This window comes from Lucilia sericata, unplaced genomic scaffold, assembly GCF_015586225.1.
Source record: "Lucilia sericata isolate MDLA Ls3-8-SP2 unplaced genomic scaffold, ASM1558622v1 Contig001682F_arrow, whole genome shotgun sequence".
Lineage (NCBI taxonomy): Eukaryota > Metazoa > Arthropoda > Insecta > Diptera > Calliphoridae > Lucilia > Lucilia sericata.
In genome coordinates, this window is record NW_023995592.1 from 48,309 (window position 1) to 65,302 (window position 16,994).

Genomic DNA, 16,994 nt, shown 5'->3' on the forward strand with positions numbered 1-16,994 from the left:
TTATTTTTGTGTTCCTTGTGCTGTGTAGAATGAATTTACAGAGATGTTAAACAACAGCTGTTTTGAATAACGTACATTATAAATACAGGGTGAAGAGTAACGCTATGGTAGAAAATTAAAAAAAATCTAACTTATTACCATTATTATTAAAATATTGCATATTATTTTCTTTTAAAAATATTGACAAGTTAACATAAATGTGGTTACTCTAGGATATTCAATTCATTCATTAACCTGAAAGACATTTTAATTTAACGATTTATTAAAAAAACAAAAAATATCTAGAATAATTCAAATATAAAATAAACTTTATTGTTTAATGTGATTTACAATGAATTGAACTTGAAAAAAAGGAAATATAAAAATGACTTTTTAAGAAAACTTATCTAAATTACAGAAATTAATTAAAAAATTGTCATTCCCAATTCATTAAGTTGGTATGGCATTTAAGATGGTTTGTATGTTTTCAATGGTTTGCATTTAATCCATGACAATTAGTTCCTAAGTTCTGGCTACTAGCACATTAAAAACATTGTTTCTACTTCGGAATTTGTGCGTGATTGCGTTAGCATGTTAGAAGTAAAATTAAACTTTTTGCGTGGTTCATAGCCTTAATCTGGCCACCGAAGCACTTTTTTACAAGTGGTTAAAGAAATTTCTTATGTGAGAGTTTATTATATTGTTTAACTCTATGGGTTTTTTAACGTTTGTCTCAAGATTCTAACATCCTGGTTTGAAGATCGTTATCATCCTACCCTTTTCCTACACAGTTTGAGAACTATCATCAGGTAGTCGAATGTTTTAACGTCAGCATTGATATGCCATCGAGGCCAACCTGTGCTTAAGATGCGATGTAAATGAGGAAGGTTGTGAAGTTTGCAAACAAACAACTCTCCATTTCGTCTCATCTCTTCCCGAACGATTAGAAAAAGTCTAGCAACGTTCAGAATCAGGAGTTATGTTAAAGCTGCTTCGTCAGGGTGAATTGCAATAGAACTGTAGACCATAACATGCGAACTACAAAAAATCTAATAATTTCTCGTTTGGTCTCGTTTACCAACCTGCGGCGATAATAGGTTTCACAGAACTTTCTCTCAGATAGTATACACGGAGGCTTTTGAAAGATTTTTAAAAGCGCCAATAGCTTAGTCTCTGATACCGGTCGATTCAGAAAAACGATTATTGTTAAATCATCTGATAATGTTACTTCTTGACTTAATTAACTAAAATTAAATTACTTTTAACTTCACACTTCATGAATCAAATACTACGATATATTTCCGGCATATTTTTGACGTTTCAACTCTTCCCATTCTTTTGGATGGGCATTTTTACGATGATTATACATATTACCATTCGAAATAAATGTTCGCGGACACCATGGACATGTATATAAAGCCGTTCCCGTATGTGTAGCCATATGTTCCTAAAAATATATAAATTAATAAAAATCTAAAATATAACACTTACTTAAATAAATTACCCTTAAAACGGCCGGCCGTTTAAATGACTTTTCACACAAACTGCACTTGTAATCGAAGCCCTGTTCGTGCACGGAACGTATATGTGATTTAAGAGCCCTTTGTGTGGGCGATACTTTTGAGCAGATGTGACAGGTGTGTTCTTTTTTGCCACCCTCCGGATGTTGGGAATTTTTGTGACGTTTTAGACCCTCTTTATTGGAAAGCAAAAGACCACAAACATCACAACTAATGGGAGTGGATTTTACTTCATGTTTTTCCATATGACTTGCAAATGCAGTGGGACAACGTATTGATTTGCCACAAATATCACAGATTTGTACAAATTTATTCTGATGTACAGCCTCAATGTGATGGTTTAAGATGAAGGAGTTGGTAAAGCTAAAATTAAAAAATGAAGGGTTAGAATTTCGAATTAAAATCATTGCCGAATGAATTATTTCCAGAACGTTTCGAAACACCAATACGATCGGAGGTTATATGGCATGCGTTTTGGAATTTTTCTTAAATTCTACTTACTATTTACCACATATTGTACATGGAAACAATTTTTGAGAGGAATGTGTCAAGACGTGTTTCTTTAAAGCTCCTTTATCAGCAAACAATTTACCACAGATATCACATTTATCCAGTTTACTATCATCGTCATGCAGTTTCTTATGACATTGCAAACGACTACGATCTGAAAATACTTTTCCACACTGATCGCATTTAAAATATTCGGGATTTAGATGAACATTTATGTGATCCACTAATAGGGAGCGTGTGAAGAAATTCCTCTTACAACAGCGAGCATAACCACGTTGTTGGTGTTCCAATTTAAAATGTCGTCGGAGGGATAAAAAGTTATCCATTGCACTTTGACAAATATCGCAGAAAATTTTAAAATTATCCGCTATAATTTTATCGTATTCCTTTAGAGTTTGTTCATCCAAATTTCGATGATTTTTCTTTTTTGTCCTTTCCGCTGTTGTTACTTCGGTATCTGTTTCGGAGTCATTGTTATCTTTAGAGTCTGTTAGAGTTAAAGTGTTAGTTTTTATATCCAATTTATCTGTTTCTATCTTATCAGTTTCCTCTGAAATTTTTTCTTTTATTTTCTTTTTAGTTTTATATTTTATAGTTTTCTTTAAAGGGTCTTCCTTAATTTCAGTGGAATGTTCCAAAAAATCCTTTGCTGGACGTCCTCTTTTTCTTAGTTGTTTAAGCGGAATATCATCATGATCGATCTCCTCTGCTATTTCACTTTTAATAAATGGTCCTTCTAATATAAAGTCTGTGGGTAAAGGTTGTTCCATAATAACTTGTGGCTCTAGATGACTTTCCACTAAGCTATTCTTATCAAATAGATTATCTTTACAATCTTCACTGTCACAATCCATATCTTTTGCTTCAAAATCTTCCGTTTCATCTTCACTTTTTAAAACCGGCCCAAACTTCTGTTGAGCCAACTCTATACGTTTGTAAAATTTATGAAAATCATATAATTCTGCTCCACAATCTTTACACACCCAAGAGGAAGCGTTTAGTTGTTCCTTAAATAAAAATTTCTTATTACACATTTCTAATTCCTAGATATATATATTTCCTGACATCACCTACCATTGGCCATAAATGTTTATCTATTAAAGCTTTCATGTTTTGTTGTTGCCATTTTTCTGAATTTACTTTTATGCATTCATCATCCAAACTTTTATTAATTTCCAAACAAAGTAAACAAGAATCCATGGTGGACCGTATTTTAAAATATAAAAAAGAAACTAAACAAATTCATTCAATATTCGACAATATTTTTTGTAAACAATAAACAAAAATTTCTGCTATTTCAGAGTTGTTAAACTTTGCAGCTGTTGTATTTCTAATTACAGAGGTGTTAAACTATATGCTAATTAACCTTCAAACACACAATTGATTTCTATTTGCATTTACAATAACTACAACCAAGATATTTTGTCGTAAAAATGATTTGAAAATGCATATTAAAAGTTTCTCGAAAGAAATTAGATTAAAGTTTACCTTTTAATAACTCCCATGATAAAAAAATCCTAAGTTGAAATTACAACGAACATCTCTAGCAACTTTTTGCAAACGTTCTCAAAATAAAAATTTTTTAAATTTGGAAAATAAAATAAAAGCAAAAATTGTAATTTAAATCGTGAGAAATACTAAAAAACAACACTAAAAATTGAAGAATTTGAGCAAATTGTATACAAAAGATGTTGCTGGAGGGGGAAAGGATGTGGGCGAAATTAATTCATGATTAAAAAATACCGGTTTGAACCAGTAAGATTTCGTTCATAATTTCAGTCACAAATTATTTAATTTAAACTCGGTCTATTACAGAATTCTGAATTAATATCGAATTATCGCAGATAACATGACATTACTGTTACAAAGTGAATCCACAAATTGAATGTTAACGGCTTTCGTATTATTATTTTAAACTCTGTTTCGGTTATATTTTAAAAGTAACGTTTATTTTACAACTTCCCAAATGCAAATAAATCACAACATCCCCGAGTTTCCTATTCTATCCGCTGAACGGTTTGACAACTCTGTTTTAAATTATATGTATAGTAGCAAAAGCAGCAATGTCCACTTTTTCGTTTGAACATTGCAGTCGAATATCAACAAAAGTTTGGCGATTGCTGCATTTGTTTAACCCAGATTCAACCGCATAGGTGAACGAATGAGTCATCGTATCGAAAACAAATTTCCATATCGAAATTAAACTAGATTTCTACACAAAAGAAAAGCAATATTAGTTAGTTAGTTAGTTAGTTAGATAGATAGTTAGTTAGTTAGTTAGTTAGTTAGTTAGTTAGTTAGTTAGTTAGTTAGTTAGTTAGTTAGTTCGTTAGTTTAGTTAGTTAGTTAGTTTCGTTCGTTCGTTAGTTCGTTCGTTAGTTAGTTAGGTTCGTTAGTTCGTTCGTTCGTTCGTTCGTTTCGTTCGTTTAGTTCGTTAGTTCGTTCGTTCGTTCGTTCGTTCGTTAGTTCGTTCGTTCGTTCGTTCGTTCGTTCGTTAGTTTTCGTTCGTTCGTTCGTTCGTTCGTTCGTTCGTTCGTTCGTTCGTTCGTTCGTTCGTTCGTTTCGTTCGTTCGTTCGTTAGTTCGTTCGTTAGTTCGTTCGTTCGTTCTTTCGTTCGTTCGTTCGTTCGTTCGTTCGTTAGTTCGTTCGTTCGTTCGTTCGTTCGTTCGTTCGTTCGTTCGTTCGGTTCGTTCGTTCGTTCGTTCGTTCGTTTCGTAAGTTCGTTCGTTCGTTCGTTCTTCGTTCGTTTCGTTCGTTCGTTCGTTCGTTCGTTCGTTCGTTCGTTCGTCCCCCCATTCCCCAACATCCAGTGGGTGGGAAAAAAGAATATTCTTGTCACTTATGTTCAAAAGTGAATAGCATAGGGATAGTATTATTGTTTTCAGGAACATATGGCTACCCATACTGGCACAGCTTTATATACATGCCCATGGTGTCCGAAAACCTTTATATCAAATGGTAACATGCATAATCATCGTAAAAATGCACATCCCCAGGAATTGGAGGAAGCACATCGAAAGAAATTCTCCAATATTTTACCATTACATCAAGACTCAGTTGGAAAAGACAATTTAACTGCCTGTAAGATGAAAATATTGGAAAGCTTATGAAAATAATAAAATAAATTGGAGTTTTGATCCTTTTTTTTCAACTAAAAACAATGATTTTTTTATTATTTTTTGCTGGCATCTGGTAGTGTTGAGGTTCCATAGGATAGATGGTAGAGTTTTCGGAAAGTCGATTTTAACTCACATACGAACATTGCTAAATCGATCAACTGAAGTTTTTCATATGGATCTGGTTCAGTGGAAATCTTGTAGTGTAGTTATTCATTGTATATAATTTGAAATTTTAATTTTTGTAATTAAATCTTGTTAGTCCTTTAAAAGTTTATAATTAGAAAATGAAATTATTTACGAGTGGCAATTTTAGTTGAGGTTTTAGCAGGTAGCTGGGCAACTGATAAAGATTTACTTGTGTCAAAGACTCCCTTTGTAAAAATACCTGTAATAAGAAAACAACTAATGTAGAGATAAAGATAGAAAATAAAGTTGTTGTGAATAGAGATGTGGCGTGCAGTCCAGTGAAAATTTCAAGTTAGCACTCAGTTTGACAAGTTAAAGCATTGAAGTTCTGGGATACAATAATCGACGGCATAATAGGGGCCCAGCAGATCAGCTATCTTCGCGTGACCTCTGAAACATGACAATAATAGTAAATTCAAAGTATTTTACAAAATTCAGACAGGTGGCACCACAAGGAGACAAGGGGCTCAATAGTCATCGCTACTGATAACTAGAAGTATAATGGCCTACGCCTCGGATGTCATAAAGTTCGTCTGTTATACTCACTCTAAAATCAATTAAAAACAAACTATTTTTTGTAAACATTACATTGTTTAATTTATTGTTGTATTTGTTTTTACACTAATGGCTGGTGGTTTATGATTCGATGGAAATATTCCACCATATTTTTGTCGTTGAGCTTCTTCCCATTCTTTAGGATGAGACTTTTTACGATGATTATGCATATTGCCATTCGATATAAATGTCTTTGGACACCAGGGACAAGTATACAAAGGGGTTCCCGTATGTGTAGCCATATGTTCCTGCAAGTATAAATCATCATGGTTAAATAGCCAAAATTATTCATGGATAATTTAAATTAAATGAAAACCTTTAATGCTTCTGGTCTCTTAAAGGCCTTATCACACATTGTACATTTGTGTATGTAGCCAGTTTCATGGGCAAAACGTACATGTGTGCGTAGAGCCCGTAGATTTGGGGATATTTTCGAGCATATATGACAGGAGTACTCTTTCTTACCACCAACTGGATGCTGAGAATTTTTGTGGCGCCTTAAGCCGCGTCTGTCAATTAAACGTAGACCACAAATATCACAATTAATGGGTGTTGCTAATTTGTTGTCATGTTTTTCCATATGCAGTTTAAAGGAATTGCGACAGCGCATGGTTTTGCCACAAATATCGCAAATTTTTACATATTTATTGTGATGTATAGCTTGTATGTGATAATTTAGACTGTATAATGTGGTAAAACTGCAAGAGTAAAGTACTTAGAATTTTTTTTAATTTTATTTCAAAAATTATATAAAAACTTACAATTTGCCACATTCATTGCATGAAAACTTTTTCTCATAATCCGGTGCATGAGTTTGTTTATGATTTTCCAGTTGTGTAATACCCACAAAGGATTTGCCGCAGATATCACAAGTATGATTGCGATCTTGTTGACCATCTTCGTGTATTTTCATATGACTCTCTAAAGTACAACGATCCGAGTAGATTTTATCACATTGTTTACACTTAAAATAGTTGGGATCCAAATGAAAGTGTATATGATCGACAAGTATGGGACGAGTGAATATTTTTTTCTTGCAACATATTACAAAGCCGCGTTTATCGTGCTCTTCGCGAAAATGTTTTCGCAAAGCAATAAAATTTTCAATGGGTATTTGACAAAGACTACAGTAAATCTTAAAATATTCTGCTATAAGTTTATCATGTTCTTTACGTGTCTTTTCATCGGGATTTTTACGTTTTTTTTCTACAAATTTCCATCTGTTGTTTATCGTCGTGTTCGTCGTATTCTGTATCAGAGTCATCATTGCCATCCGATGAAATATTAGCTTCTTTTGAGATATTTATAGGCTCTATTTCATTTTTTACTAGCGCCTTATCATTGCTCTCAAGCTGATCATTTATTAAATTTTTTGAAAAGTCTTTACGCTTTTGATTTTTTGTTATTAGTTTATTTCTTTCTATTTTCATTAATGGATCTTTATTACTTTGTGTTAATTTACATACCATATTTTTGGGTGGTCGTCCTCGTCTGCGTCTTTGCTTAAGGGGCATATCTTCTAACGTTAATTCTTCATCATCCTGTTCTACTTTTATTAAAGGATTTTCACTTTCATTGACATATTCAGTGGATAAGGGTTGATCCATTAAAATCTCAGTTTGGACTGAATTTTCCATTAATTCTTCTTTACACATATTTAAATTTAAAAATGGTTCATCACTTTTTTCTATTAAAGCTTTCACATCTTCCATGTCTTTTAATTTACCCAATTCTGAATGGACTTTCTCTATTCGTGTATAAAATTGGTGAAAATCGTCTAATTCTTGCCAACAACTATGGCACATCCAACTGGACGTTTTAAGAGTATCCTGAAAAAAATTCAATGGTTTTATAAATAAGGTATTATTTGTACCTATAGACAAAAGATCCGGACATCTCTATAATATCAAGTGATGGCAAGGTACACCCAAAAGTTGAAAATCTATGTACTTTTCAAAGCTTTTTAATACAAGACTTCAAAATGATCGTTCGGAAAATTACTTTATTTCAGAAATTATTTATGATTTCAGAAATGTTATGTTGTAGAGAAGTTCAATTTTTTAGTTTTGGTAATTGGTGCAAATTCCTGCTACTTACCACGGACCACAGATGCTTCTCTATTAAATATTTTACATTCTCTGTTTCCCATTGTTTTGAATTCACTCTTATAATGTTGTCCACATTGTTCTTAACATCCAAACACAATAAACAGGCTTCCATTTTGTTTAATTAATAAAAAATAAACACTTTTGTTTATTATAAAAATCCAAGCAGAATTGTACAAAAATAAATGTAAACAATGAATAAAGGCATCTATACGAGGTTATAGCCAAGGCGAGTCTTTACTTTTTTTCATATATGGAGTTTGACAGTAACGGTAGTGAAATCATTTTTTATAGTTGGAGTTTGACATTTGCATTCACAATCAACTGTAATATAACCCCACCTTGTGGGAATTCGTCGTAGAAAGTTTACAAGTACAGAGTTGTTAAATGAATCAGCTGTTTGATGTAAACAAATACAGAAATGTTTACGAGACATAACGTTAAAAATTTACCGTTATTTTTTAAACTGGACGTTAAAGGTAGAACTACAAGTGTTATTTTTATACCCTTCACATTCTAATTAATATTGTTTAATTTGTAAAGATTTAATAGAAAATATTTTTCATTTTCATGCATTAGAGTGATCACACACGATCTTCACTCCTTGAGTGCAGAATAAAAATAAAGCAACTGCCAAAAATACGAACGCGTAACAAAAGAGATAGCAAAAAAATAGGGTTCTATAGTTGAAACGAAAAGTCGACTTTTCGACTTTTTGCATTTAGTTAAAAGTCGACTTTTCGACTTTTTCCATTTTATGAAAAGTCGATTTTTCGACCTTTTTCATTTAAAAGTCGACTTTTAGACTTTTCGACTTTTAGTATTTTATAAATGGTCGACTTTTCGACTTTTTCCGACTTTTCGACTTTTTCCGACTTTTCGATTTTTTTCGACTTTTTCCGACTTTTTTCGACTTTTCGACTTTTTTCGACTTTTCGACTTTTTTCGACTTTTTCCGACTTTTCGACTTTTTCTGACTTTTCGACTTTTTGACTATTTTCGATTTATTTCGACTTTTTTTCGACTATTTTCGACTATTTTTTTACTTTTTTCGACTTATCGACTTTTTTCGACTTTTCAACTTTTTTCGATTTTTCGACTTTTTTCGACTTTCCGATTTTTTGACTTTTCGACTTTTTTCGACTTTTATTTACAAAGTCGACTTTTCGACTTTTTTCATAGACGATAGTCGAGTTATCGACTTTTTTGGAACAAAATAGTCGACTTCGACTTTTCGACTTTTTTCGACAAAAAGTCGATTGTTCGATTATTCGAAAGTCGATTTATAGAACCCTACAAAAAAACCCCTCAAATTAAGGCGAATTCAGATAAGGTGGTGGCAGTTCTGCAGCAACAACATTTTACATGTATTTTGTTTTTGCATTTGGTTTACGTAGATGTCAAAAACTATAAGTGCGGCGAATTCATTTCATGAAAAATTTTAGTAAAATTTTATATTTTATTAAAAATAAAGATACGGATATTAAAATTTGTGAAGAAAATATATTTTGAATTGAATAATGTTTGTTTCAAACGAAAAATTCTATTCCGGCAGATTAATTTGCAAAATTTAAGTGAGTGCTAAAGTTAAGTAAAACTTAATTCTTTTGTGAAAAATAAACATAAAAAAGTACATATTCACGAAAAAATATATATAACGAATGAATGAATCTTTGTTGCGAATGGATAATTCTACTCCGGCGGAGTAATTTTCAATATTTGGCCATAATGTAGCAGCCGCCGGCCGGGTAAATACCTCATATGGGTTTTGTTATATAAAGCGTTCCGGAAGACACTTTTTTTTAGTTAATCACTTTATCTACATAGTGTATATATAAAACAATATTTAATTTGTTAACATTTAATAGATTTCAAAATTAAGCCATATGAAAAAGTAAGCTGCCGTTGTTCGGCTAAATTCTTCATATGTGTTTCTTTATATAAAGTGTTCCCGAAGAGATTTTTTTTTTAAGTTATCTACACAATGTTAATATAAAATATAAAACAATATTAATATGTTAACATTTAATAGAAAAAAATATTTTTCCTAAATAACATATTTGTATACATACCAATTATGCCATTATTTAAATAAAATGATATTTGTTTACGAGATGCTTAGTATTTTTAGATCTTTTACATAAATAATTCAAAATATTAACGAAGTTTTTCTCCGTTTAACGGAAATTTTTAAATATAAAAATGTAAACAATAACAAACTTTGACAGCTACGTAAACCAGGCGAATTAAGAAAAAAATTATCAGCTGATTGAATAACACCACCTTATCTGAATTCGCCTTGAACCCCCTATGCAAACAAAGTGGTCTTTGACAGCAGTGCATACCAGACGAAATTTAAAAAATTATCAGCTGATAGAATTACACCACCCTATGTGAATTCGCCTTTTACAAATCCATTTAAATACCTCAAAACAACGCAATTTTGCAATAACATATAAACGTAAAAATAGCATATTCCCGTTATGGAGTACTGTTTATTATGCCTGGAAAAGTTGTCAAATTGTATTAAAGTGAATTCTGGAAAGTGGCATGAACAGGAAATAAAATTTCTGATTGAGAAACATTTATGGACTATGGTATGTTTTGGGAAACATAACATCTTATTTGCTTCAAAATTTACAAATAAATATAAAACAATTTTAGAGTATAATCTTAGACAACTCCTGGATATGTTTAGACTGTATAAACGAATTACAGAATTTTAATAAATTTTACGAACGCATAAAACAGGCACACACAAATTTGGACAAGTTTGTGGAAAAGGATGACAAAAAGCCTATTATCGAAGATGATAAAGACAACGAAAGTGAAAAAGTTGTTAATGATGATCATACCGATTTAAAAATAGAGACAGAAATTGTGATGGAACAGGTTATGGATGCAGTACATATCAAAAGAGAAAACGAAGATTTAGATGCCCAAATTGTGCCGATAAATAAAAAAGATCACAAAGAAGAAAATGAAGATAATGTTAAAGATTCACTGCAGAAAACTAAAAAATCAAAACAACATAAAATAGTGGTTAAAAATTTCAAAAAACTAAGATTAAAAAATAGGAAACTGAGTGGCCGAAGTAGAAAATTATTAATTTCTGAGAATTCCGAAACTTCTGAAGTTAAAGTCGCACCTTGTAAAGAAATGGAAAAATCAGAAAGTCTTAATGTATCTGTTAGAAATGGTGACTCTGAGGCTAATCGAAACGATGATAAATGTTTATATAAACGACAAAATCCTGATGATAAGGCTCTTAAAGATTATGATAGAATTATAGCAGACAATTTTCAAATCGAATGTAATCTATGCCAAACTTCATTTGTAAACTTTATAGAATTGCTTAAACATTTTAAAGAGGAACACAAACAGCGTGGTTATGCTCTTTGCTGCAATAGAAAATTCTTTTCACGTCCCGTTTTAGTCGATCATATTTATGTTCATTTAGATCCCGAACATTTTAAATGTAAAGAATGTGACAAAGTCTTTTCCAATCGCAGTGTTTTAGTTAATCATTTGAAAATACATAAGGGCGAAAGTGAGCAGTTTAAATGTGATAAATGTGGTAAGACGTTTGTAACTATAACAGTACTACGAAAACATCTCTTTACACATTCTTCCGAAAAGATGTTTCCCTGTACAATTTGTGGAAAATCGTAAGTATTTTTTTTTTTAATTAATATGTACATAAATTGTATTGAGGGATTTCAGTTTCACCAATTCATCCATATTAAACCATCATATCGGGGCAATGCATCAAAATAAATTTCTGCAAATCTGTTACATTTGCGGCAAATCTCTACGTTGTTCTAGTGCATTTACCAGTCATATGCAAAAACATGAAGCTAAAACCACCACTATTAGTTGTGATGTGTGTGGGCTTTTACTGGCCAATAAAGTGGGACTTAAGCGTCATAAAAATTCCCAACATCCAGAGGGTGGCAAAAAAGACCACAAATGTCAAATATGTTTGAAAATATCACCTACACTTAGAGCTCTTAAAGCACACATACAACGTACCCATGAGTTGGGCTACAACTATAAATGTTCATTGTGCGAGAAAGCTTTTAAACAACCAGCTGTGTTAAAGGTAAATATTAATATTTAGTTGTAATAGGGTTTCTTTGTAGATAATACACTTTATTGCAGGCACATATGGCAATACATACGGGGATACCTTTATATAGTTGTCCATTTTGTCCAAAAACATTTCATTCGAATAGTGCTATGTATTATCATCGAAAAAATGCACATCCTAAGGAATGGGAAGAATTGCAACGGCAAAAATATGTGAATAAGTTGGCATGACTTGATGCATAGTATTAAATAAATCAATTCAAAATAATCCTATATAGATTAAGTGTAGATTAACTAGAATAGTCTAGATTATAGACCAGATTATAGACTAGACTATAGATTAGACACTAGACTATAGACCGGACTATAGACTAGACTATAGACCGGACTAAAGACTAGAATATAGACCAGACAATAGACTATACTATGGACTAGTGGTCTATTGATTACTATATGGATTATTTATCAGAAGTTTATAAGTTAGAAAAATTACTGAAGATATCGTGGGGGTACCGCGGTATTTTTCGATATCAAAAAGTGCTAAAATAAGTACATACATATGTATGCATATGTAAACACAATTCTCACTTACATACATATATGAAAAGTATACAAAATCACAACATAAAAATCATCACATAAGTAAATGTTCTTTTATTTTATAAAAATAGCTCCTGTAAAGGTAAAAACCAATAAACTAAAAAGATACGAATATTTTTTCTAAAAATTATTTAAAGTTCCGTTTTAATATCTGAAAAATAAAAAATTAAATTTTATCTTTAAAAAATTTCATACAACGCACACTTGTTGCAATATAATTACGCATTTGAGATTTGTGTTGTTGTATTCTCTTATGATTTTTTAAGATATTTTTCAAATCTTTGTTTTTTTGTAAATCATTATCGTTTAAAGGTGCGTGATTTAATATTTCCTCAGAACAATCTGTATTCAATTGCGCCTCAGGAATCAAAGATTCTTCCATCGCTAAATCTTCTCTTTCAGTTGAAAATTGGTAATTAATAGTTTCATTTTCTTGAATATATTTTTTCTTAAAAGGACGTCCTCTTTTTTTAGGTTTTATATATTGGGAATTATTAGTTTCGAGTGGGCACATTGCATACATTTTCTTGACATTTAAACCGTTTTCTATTAAAGATTTATTAGTTGAGGAGAAATCGTTTATATCCTGAAAAAATTTTCTTGGGCGTCCCACTTTACCCTTGGGTTTCTTATTAGTGCCTGATATTGCACCCATTGCGTAAATTTTCATTGCACTTGTTCCGTTTCGTATTAAAGAGTGACTTGTTGAGGGGAAATCATTCATTTCCTTAAAATATTTCCGTGGGCGTCCTACCTTACCCTTGGGTTTCTTATTACATAAAAGATCAATAGGATAAATGTCACTTAAGTCACTAGTTGAGGGAAGCTCGCTTATTTCCTTAAAAACTTTACGTGGGCGTCCTACCTTACCCTTGGGCTTTTTTAAACCATGGCTTTTACTTGGACGTCCTCTTTTCTTTTTCGACACTGTTTCCTTTATAGTCTCCATTTCTACGTTATAATGGAACAATTCTTTTTTAAAATTTTCTTCAATTTTACTATCGGTTATAATTTCATCGTTGATAAAAATTAATGGCTCATTTGATAATGACTCCACTTTCAAAATATGTGGAGTTTCTTTCTCAAAATTATAAAATGTTTGCTGTTGTTTATTAATTTGAACATTATTTAGATGAGCTTCTTCGACAGTACAATAAAATAGATGAAACTCATATAAATGTGACCAGCAGCTTTGACAAATTCCATATATAGATTCCAAATTGACCTCGAAAATAAAAGAAAATAATGTACATGGACATAAATTATGTTTAGAGATTTATAATTTCTATCCGAATTCTCACCATTGGCCAAAAATGCTTCTCAATTATGTTTAGAACTTGCCACTCTATCCATTGTGGTGATTGCACAGGAATATATTGATTGGATTCTATGGGATTTCTAAGACATAATAAACAACTATCCATGTTTGATTATTTCTAAAATTAAATAAATTTTATGATTTTCAATGTTTGTTTAGTTATCTGTGGTTTATTCGTTGTTTGTTTACATCAGTCGAAGATTACAGTGTTGTCAAATTGTATATTTTTAAATATTAGCGGTTTTTCTTATCACCACAGAACATGGAAAATTTGCCTGCGTTAAGGGCGAACCAAATAAAAAGGATCCTATTGTAGTAAAGGTAAACAAGTCAAAGTTTATTATTATTATGTGATTGTATTTTTTTATTTTATATCCAATAGAAATTTCATATTTTTACCATGGAAATTTCTATATACATAATATTATTTTATTGTTTTCAATTAAAATCTAAAAGGATTGACGTGTTATCGCTATCGATAACACGATATCGTACAGTTCGCCCACTGTACGATATCAAATTATTAACGGCTTGATAGACGGCGTCAGGATGAAAAATACATTTCGCGACTTTGAACTCTTAAACAATTTTTCCATTTTATTGTTGTATACAAAACATTTAATAATTGATCAAAACAATAATAAAAATGAATTGTTTATTATGTTTAAAAATAATTGAAGATGTTAAAAATGGTATAGCAATCAATTCCAACGTTTGGCAAGAACTAAATATACAATATATTATTGAAAAATACCTTTGGAAAATGGTAAGTTGTGTATATAAACAAATTGGTATTAAACAATTTGAAAAAAAATTAAACCTCTTATATGGAAGTCGTAATTCTACACCGCCAACAAATTACAGAGTTAAAAAGAATCCTCTAATATCCATTTTTATGCTTTTAGTTTAAACAACGTTTAATATACAATTCATTATTTATAATAAAATGATATTTCCAACAGGAAAATTTAAATTCTGACTCTCATGTATGCCAAGCATGTTGGCAGGAATTGTTCAATTTCCATAACTTTTACACAGATATAGAAAAGGCTCATACAAATTTAAATACTTTAATAAAAACGGAATTAATTTCCGATGATATTTCCAGCGAGAAAGACGAAGTGGCAGAGAAAATAGATAACACTCAGCTAGAACCGGAAATATTACTATTAAAAGAGGAAAACCCATTGGAAATCTTTGAAAAAGAGGAAGTAGAAGAATTTAGTTGTTCCAAGAAACGTTTGAAACGTAAATGTACTTCTAAAAAAGTAAATAATGATGAACAAACTATTGAGAAAAGTGTTAACAAAAAACGAACTAAAAAGGCCAAAAGTAAAGCTGAAACAAAGAAAGTGGAAAGTGAAACAAATCAAGAAAAAACTAGTTACGAATTAAAGGATGTGGAAAATATCACTAAAGAAAGCAATTCCAATGAAAGTTCTAATGAGCAGGAAGCTCCTCAATTTGAAAGTGATGACGAAGAAGCCACAAATACTGTCGAATCCCTTAAATTGCATGCTCAACGTCAGGAATATGATAAATTCATAGCAGAAAACCTGGAAATAACTTGTACCATTTGTCAAATTCCACTGGAAACATTTTCCATTACCGTTAAACATTATAAAGAAGAACATAATCAACGTGGCTATGCCATCTGCTGTAATCGAAAGCTGTATGATCGTTCAGAGATAATGGATCATTTTAAGTTGCATGAAGATCCCGAATATTTCAAGTGTAAATATTGTAATAAGGTCTTATCGAGTCGTGTTTGTCTGAAATTGCATATCAAAAACGTTCACGAACACAAGGGTATTGAGTGTGACATCTGCGGCAAAAGTCTGTCAACGGAATCAAGCCTTAAAATGCATAAACTGATGCATGATGCTGAAAATAATGAAAAAATCCCATGCAAACAATGTGATAAGTCGTAAGTTTCAATTTTGATTTCTTATTAAATGATTACAATGATCAATTAAAAAGATATGATTCTAATTTTCCAGCTACCTCTCGAAATATTCCTTGGCTAATCACATACGCGCTGTTCATTTAAAAAGTTATCACAAAATTTGTGATTTATGTGGTGCATCTATATCGGGAAAGTCTAGATTTAAACGTCACATGCTAGAGCATGAAGGTAAACCTCCACCCATGGTAACATGTGAAGTCTGCGGTCGTCGTCTGGCCGATATGAAATACTTAAAGCGTCACATGAATTCTCATCATCCACCCGAAGGTGTTAAGAATGAATTTAACTGTCCCATATGCATGAAAATCTTTGCTAGCCCTTCTAATGTTAAGATGCATATAAAAGTGGTACACGAAAATAGTTATGAAAGAAAATGTAACTTGTGTGAGAAAACCTTCAAAAGACCCGATGCATTAAAGGTAATATTATGAAGTTTATTTGTTTAAATTGCAAAAAAACTAATTTATGATTTATTTTTAGGATCATATGGCCAAGCATATTGGTAAACCGTTACATTCCTGTGGCTTTTGCCCTAAGACATTTTATTCGAATGGCCAGATGCATGCACATCGAAAAAGAGTTCATCCATTGGAGTGGCAGGAATCGGTACGAGAAAAATTTTCCGGAAATTTACCAGAAAAATATATTGCAAAACCATTAGAAAATCAATAAACTATAAGTAGAGAAATAAAAAGAAAAAAAAATTGAAACCAATATTGTATTAATATCCAGGAAAATGTTTAGTATTTGTTTTAAATTTATATAAAGTTTTTTAAATTTGATTTTTCAAATAAAAAAAATCCAAACGTCTAAAAGTCAATATTGAGAAAGTTCAAAAAGTCAACTTTCATAAAAAAACAAATAAAAAATGTCGGAATCCAATTTTTTATGAAAAAGAAAATGAGAAGTCGAAAAGTCAGTCGACTTTTCAAAAATCGAATAATACAACATATTGAAAAAGTCAACTTAGAACCCTACTTTTTTGTTGTATAACAACTCTGTTCTTATAAATATTTTTGCAAACCAAATTCATACAAGATGCTAACA

At 31.3% G+C, this 16,994-nt stretch overlaps 5 protein-coding genes across 7 annotated transcripts; 2 read left to right on the forward strand and 3 right to left on the reverse strand.

Annotated features, from left to right (window-relative positions):
• Nucleotides 1–290: 290 nt before the first annotated feature.
• On the reverse strand, nucleotides 291–3,320 carry LOC119612417 (transcription factor grauzone-like). Its single transcript, XM_037968223.1, has 4 exons — nucleotides 3,084–3,320; nucleotides 2,001–3,016; nucleotides 1,484–1,862; nucleotides 291–1,426 (listed from the first exon to the last, which is right to left on the reverse strand). The coding sequence occupies exons 1-4, from the start codon at nucleotides 3,207–3,209 to the stop codon at nucleotides 1,268–1,270; spliced, it is 1,680 nt and encodes a 559-aa protein (XP_037824151.1). The 5' UTR covers nucleotides 3,210–3,320; the 3' UTR covers nucleotides 291–1,267.
• Nucleotides 3,321–5,885: 2,565 nt separating this feature from the next.
• On the reverse strand, nucleotides 5,886–8,174 carry LOC119612413 (transcription factor grauzone-like). The gene is given in 5 exon segments (XM_037968218.1): nucleotides 5,886–6,117; nucleotides 6,186–6,567; nucleotides 6,631–7,068; nucleotides 7,070–7,698; nucleotides 7,967–8,174. Coding segments are annotated over 5 exon segments (1,782 nt in total). The 5' UTR covers nucleotides 8,090–8,174; the 3' UTR covers nucleotides 5,886–5,907.
• A 2,212-nt stretch (nucleotides 8,175–10,386) lies between these two features.
• On the forward strand, nucleotides 10,387–12,721 carry LOC119612410 (transcription factor grauzone-like). The gene is made up of 4 exons (XM_037968214.1): nucleotides 10,387–10,571; nucleotides 10,639–11,642; nucleotides 11,698–12,076; nucleotides 12,136–12,721. The coding sequence occupies exons 1-4, from the start codon at nucleotides 10,458–10,460 to the stop codon at nucleotides 12,292–12,294; spliced, it is 1,656 nt and encodes a 551-aa protein (XP_037824142.1). The 5' UTR covers nucleotides 10,387–10,457; the 3' UTR covers nucleotides 12,295–12,721.
• Nucleotides 12,699–14,207, reverse strand: LOC119612411. 3 transcript variants are annotated; one of them, XM_037968217.1, is made up of 3 exons: nucleotides 13,965–14,207; nucleotides 12,886–13,888; nucleotides 12,699–12,814 (listed from the first exon to the last, which is right to left on the reverse strand). In XM_037968217.1, exons 1-3 carry the CDS (start codon nucleotides 14,085–14,087, stop codon nucleotides 12,795–12,797), a joined length of 1,146 nt encoding a protein of 381 aa, XP_037824145.1. In that variant the 5' UTR covers nucleotides 14,088–14,207; the 3' UTR covers nucleotides 12,699–12,794. The 3 variants fall into 3 exon arrangements, with proteins under 3 accessions (XP_037824145.1, XP_037824144.1, XP_037824143.1); XM_037968216.1 differs by having other exon boundaries at nucleotides 12,703–12,814; nucleotides 12,866–13,888; XM_037968215.1 differs by having other exon boundaries at nucleotides 12,722–13,888.
• A 321-nt stretch (nucleotides 14,208–14,528) lies between these two features.
• LOC119612415 (transcription factor grauzone-like) lies at nucleotides 14,529–16,730 on the forward strand. The gene is made up of 4 exons (XM_037968220.1): nucleotides 14,529–14,747; nucleotides 14,944–15,908; nucleotides 15,982–16,366; nucleotides 16,428–16,730. Exons 1-4 carry the CDS (start codon nucleotides 14,628–14,630, stop codon nucleotides 16,617–16,619), a joined length of 1,662 nt encoding a protein of 553 aa, XP_037824148.1. The 5' UTR covers nucleotides 14,529–14,627; the 3' UTR covers nucleotides 16,620–16,730.
• Nucleotides 16,731–16,994: the final 264 nt, after the last annotated feature.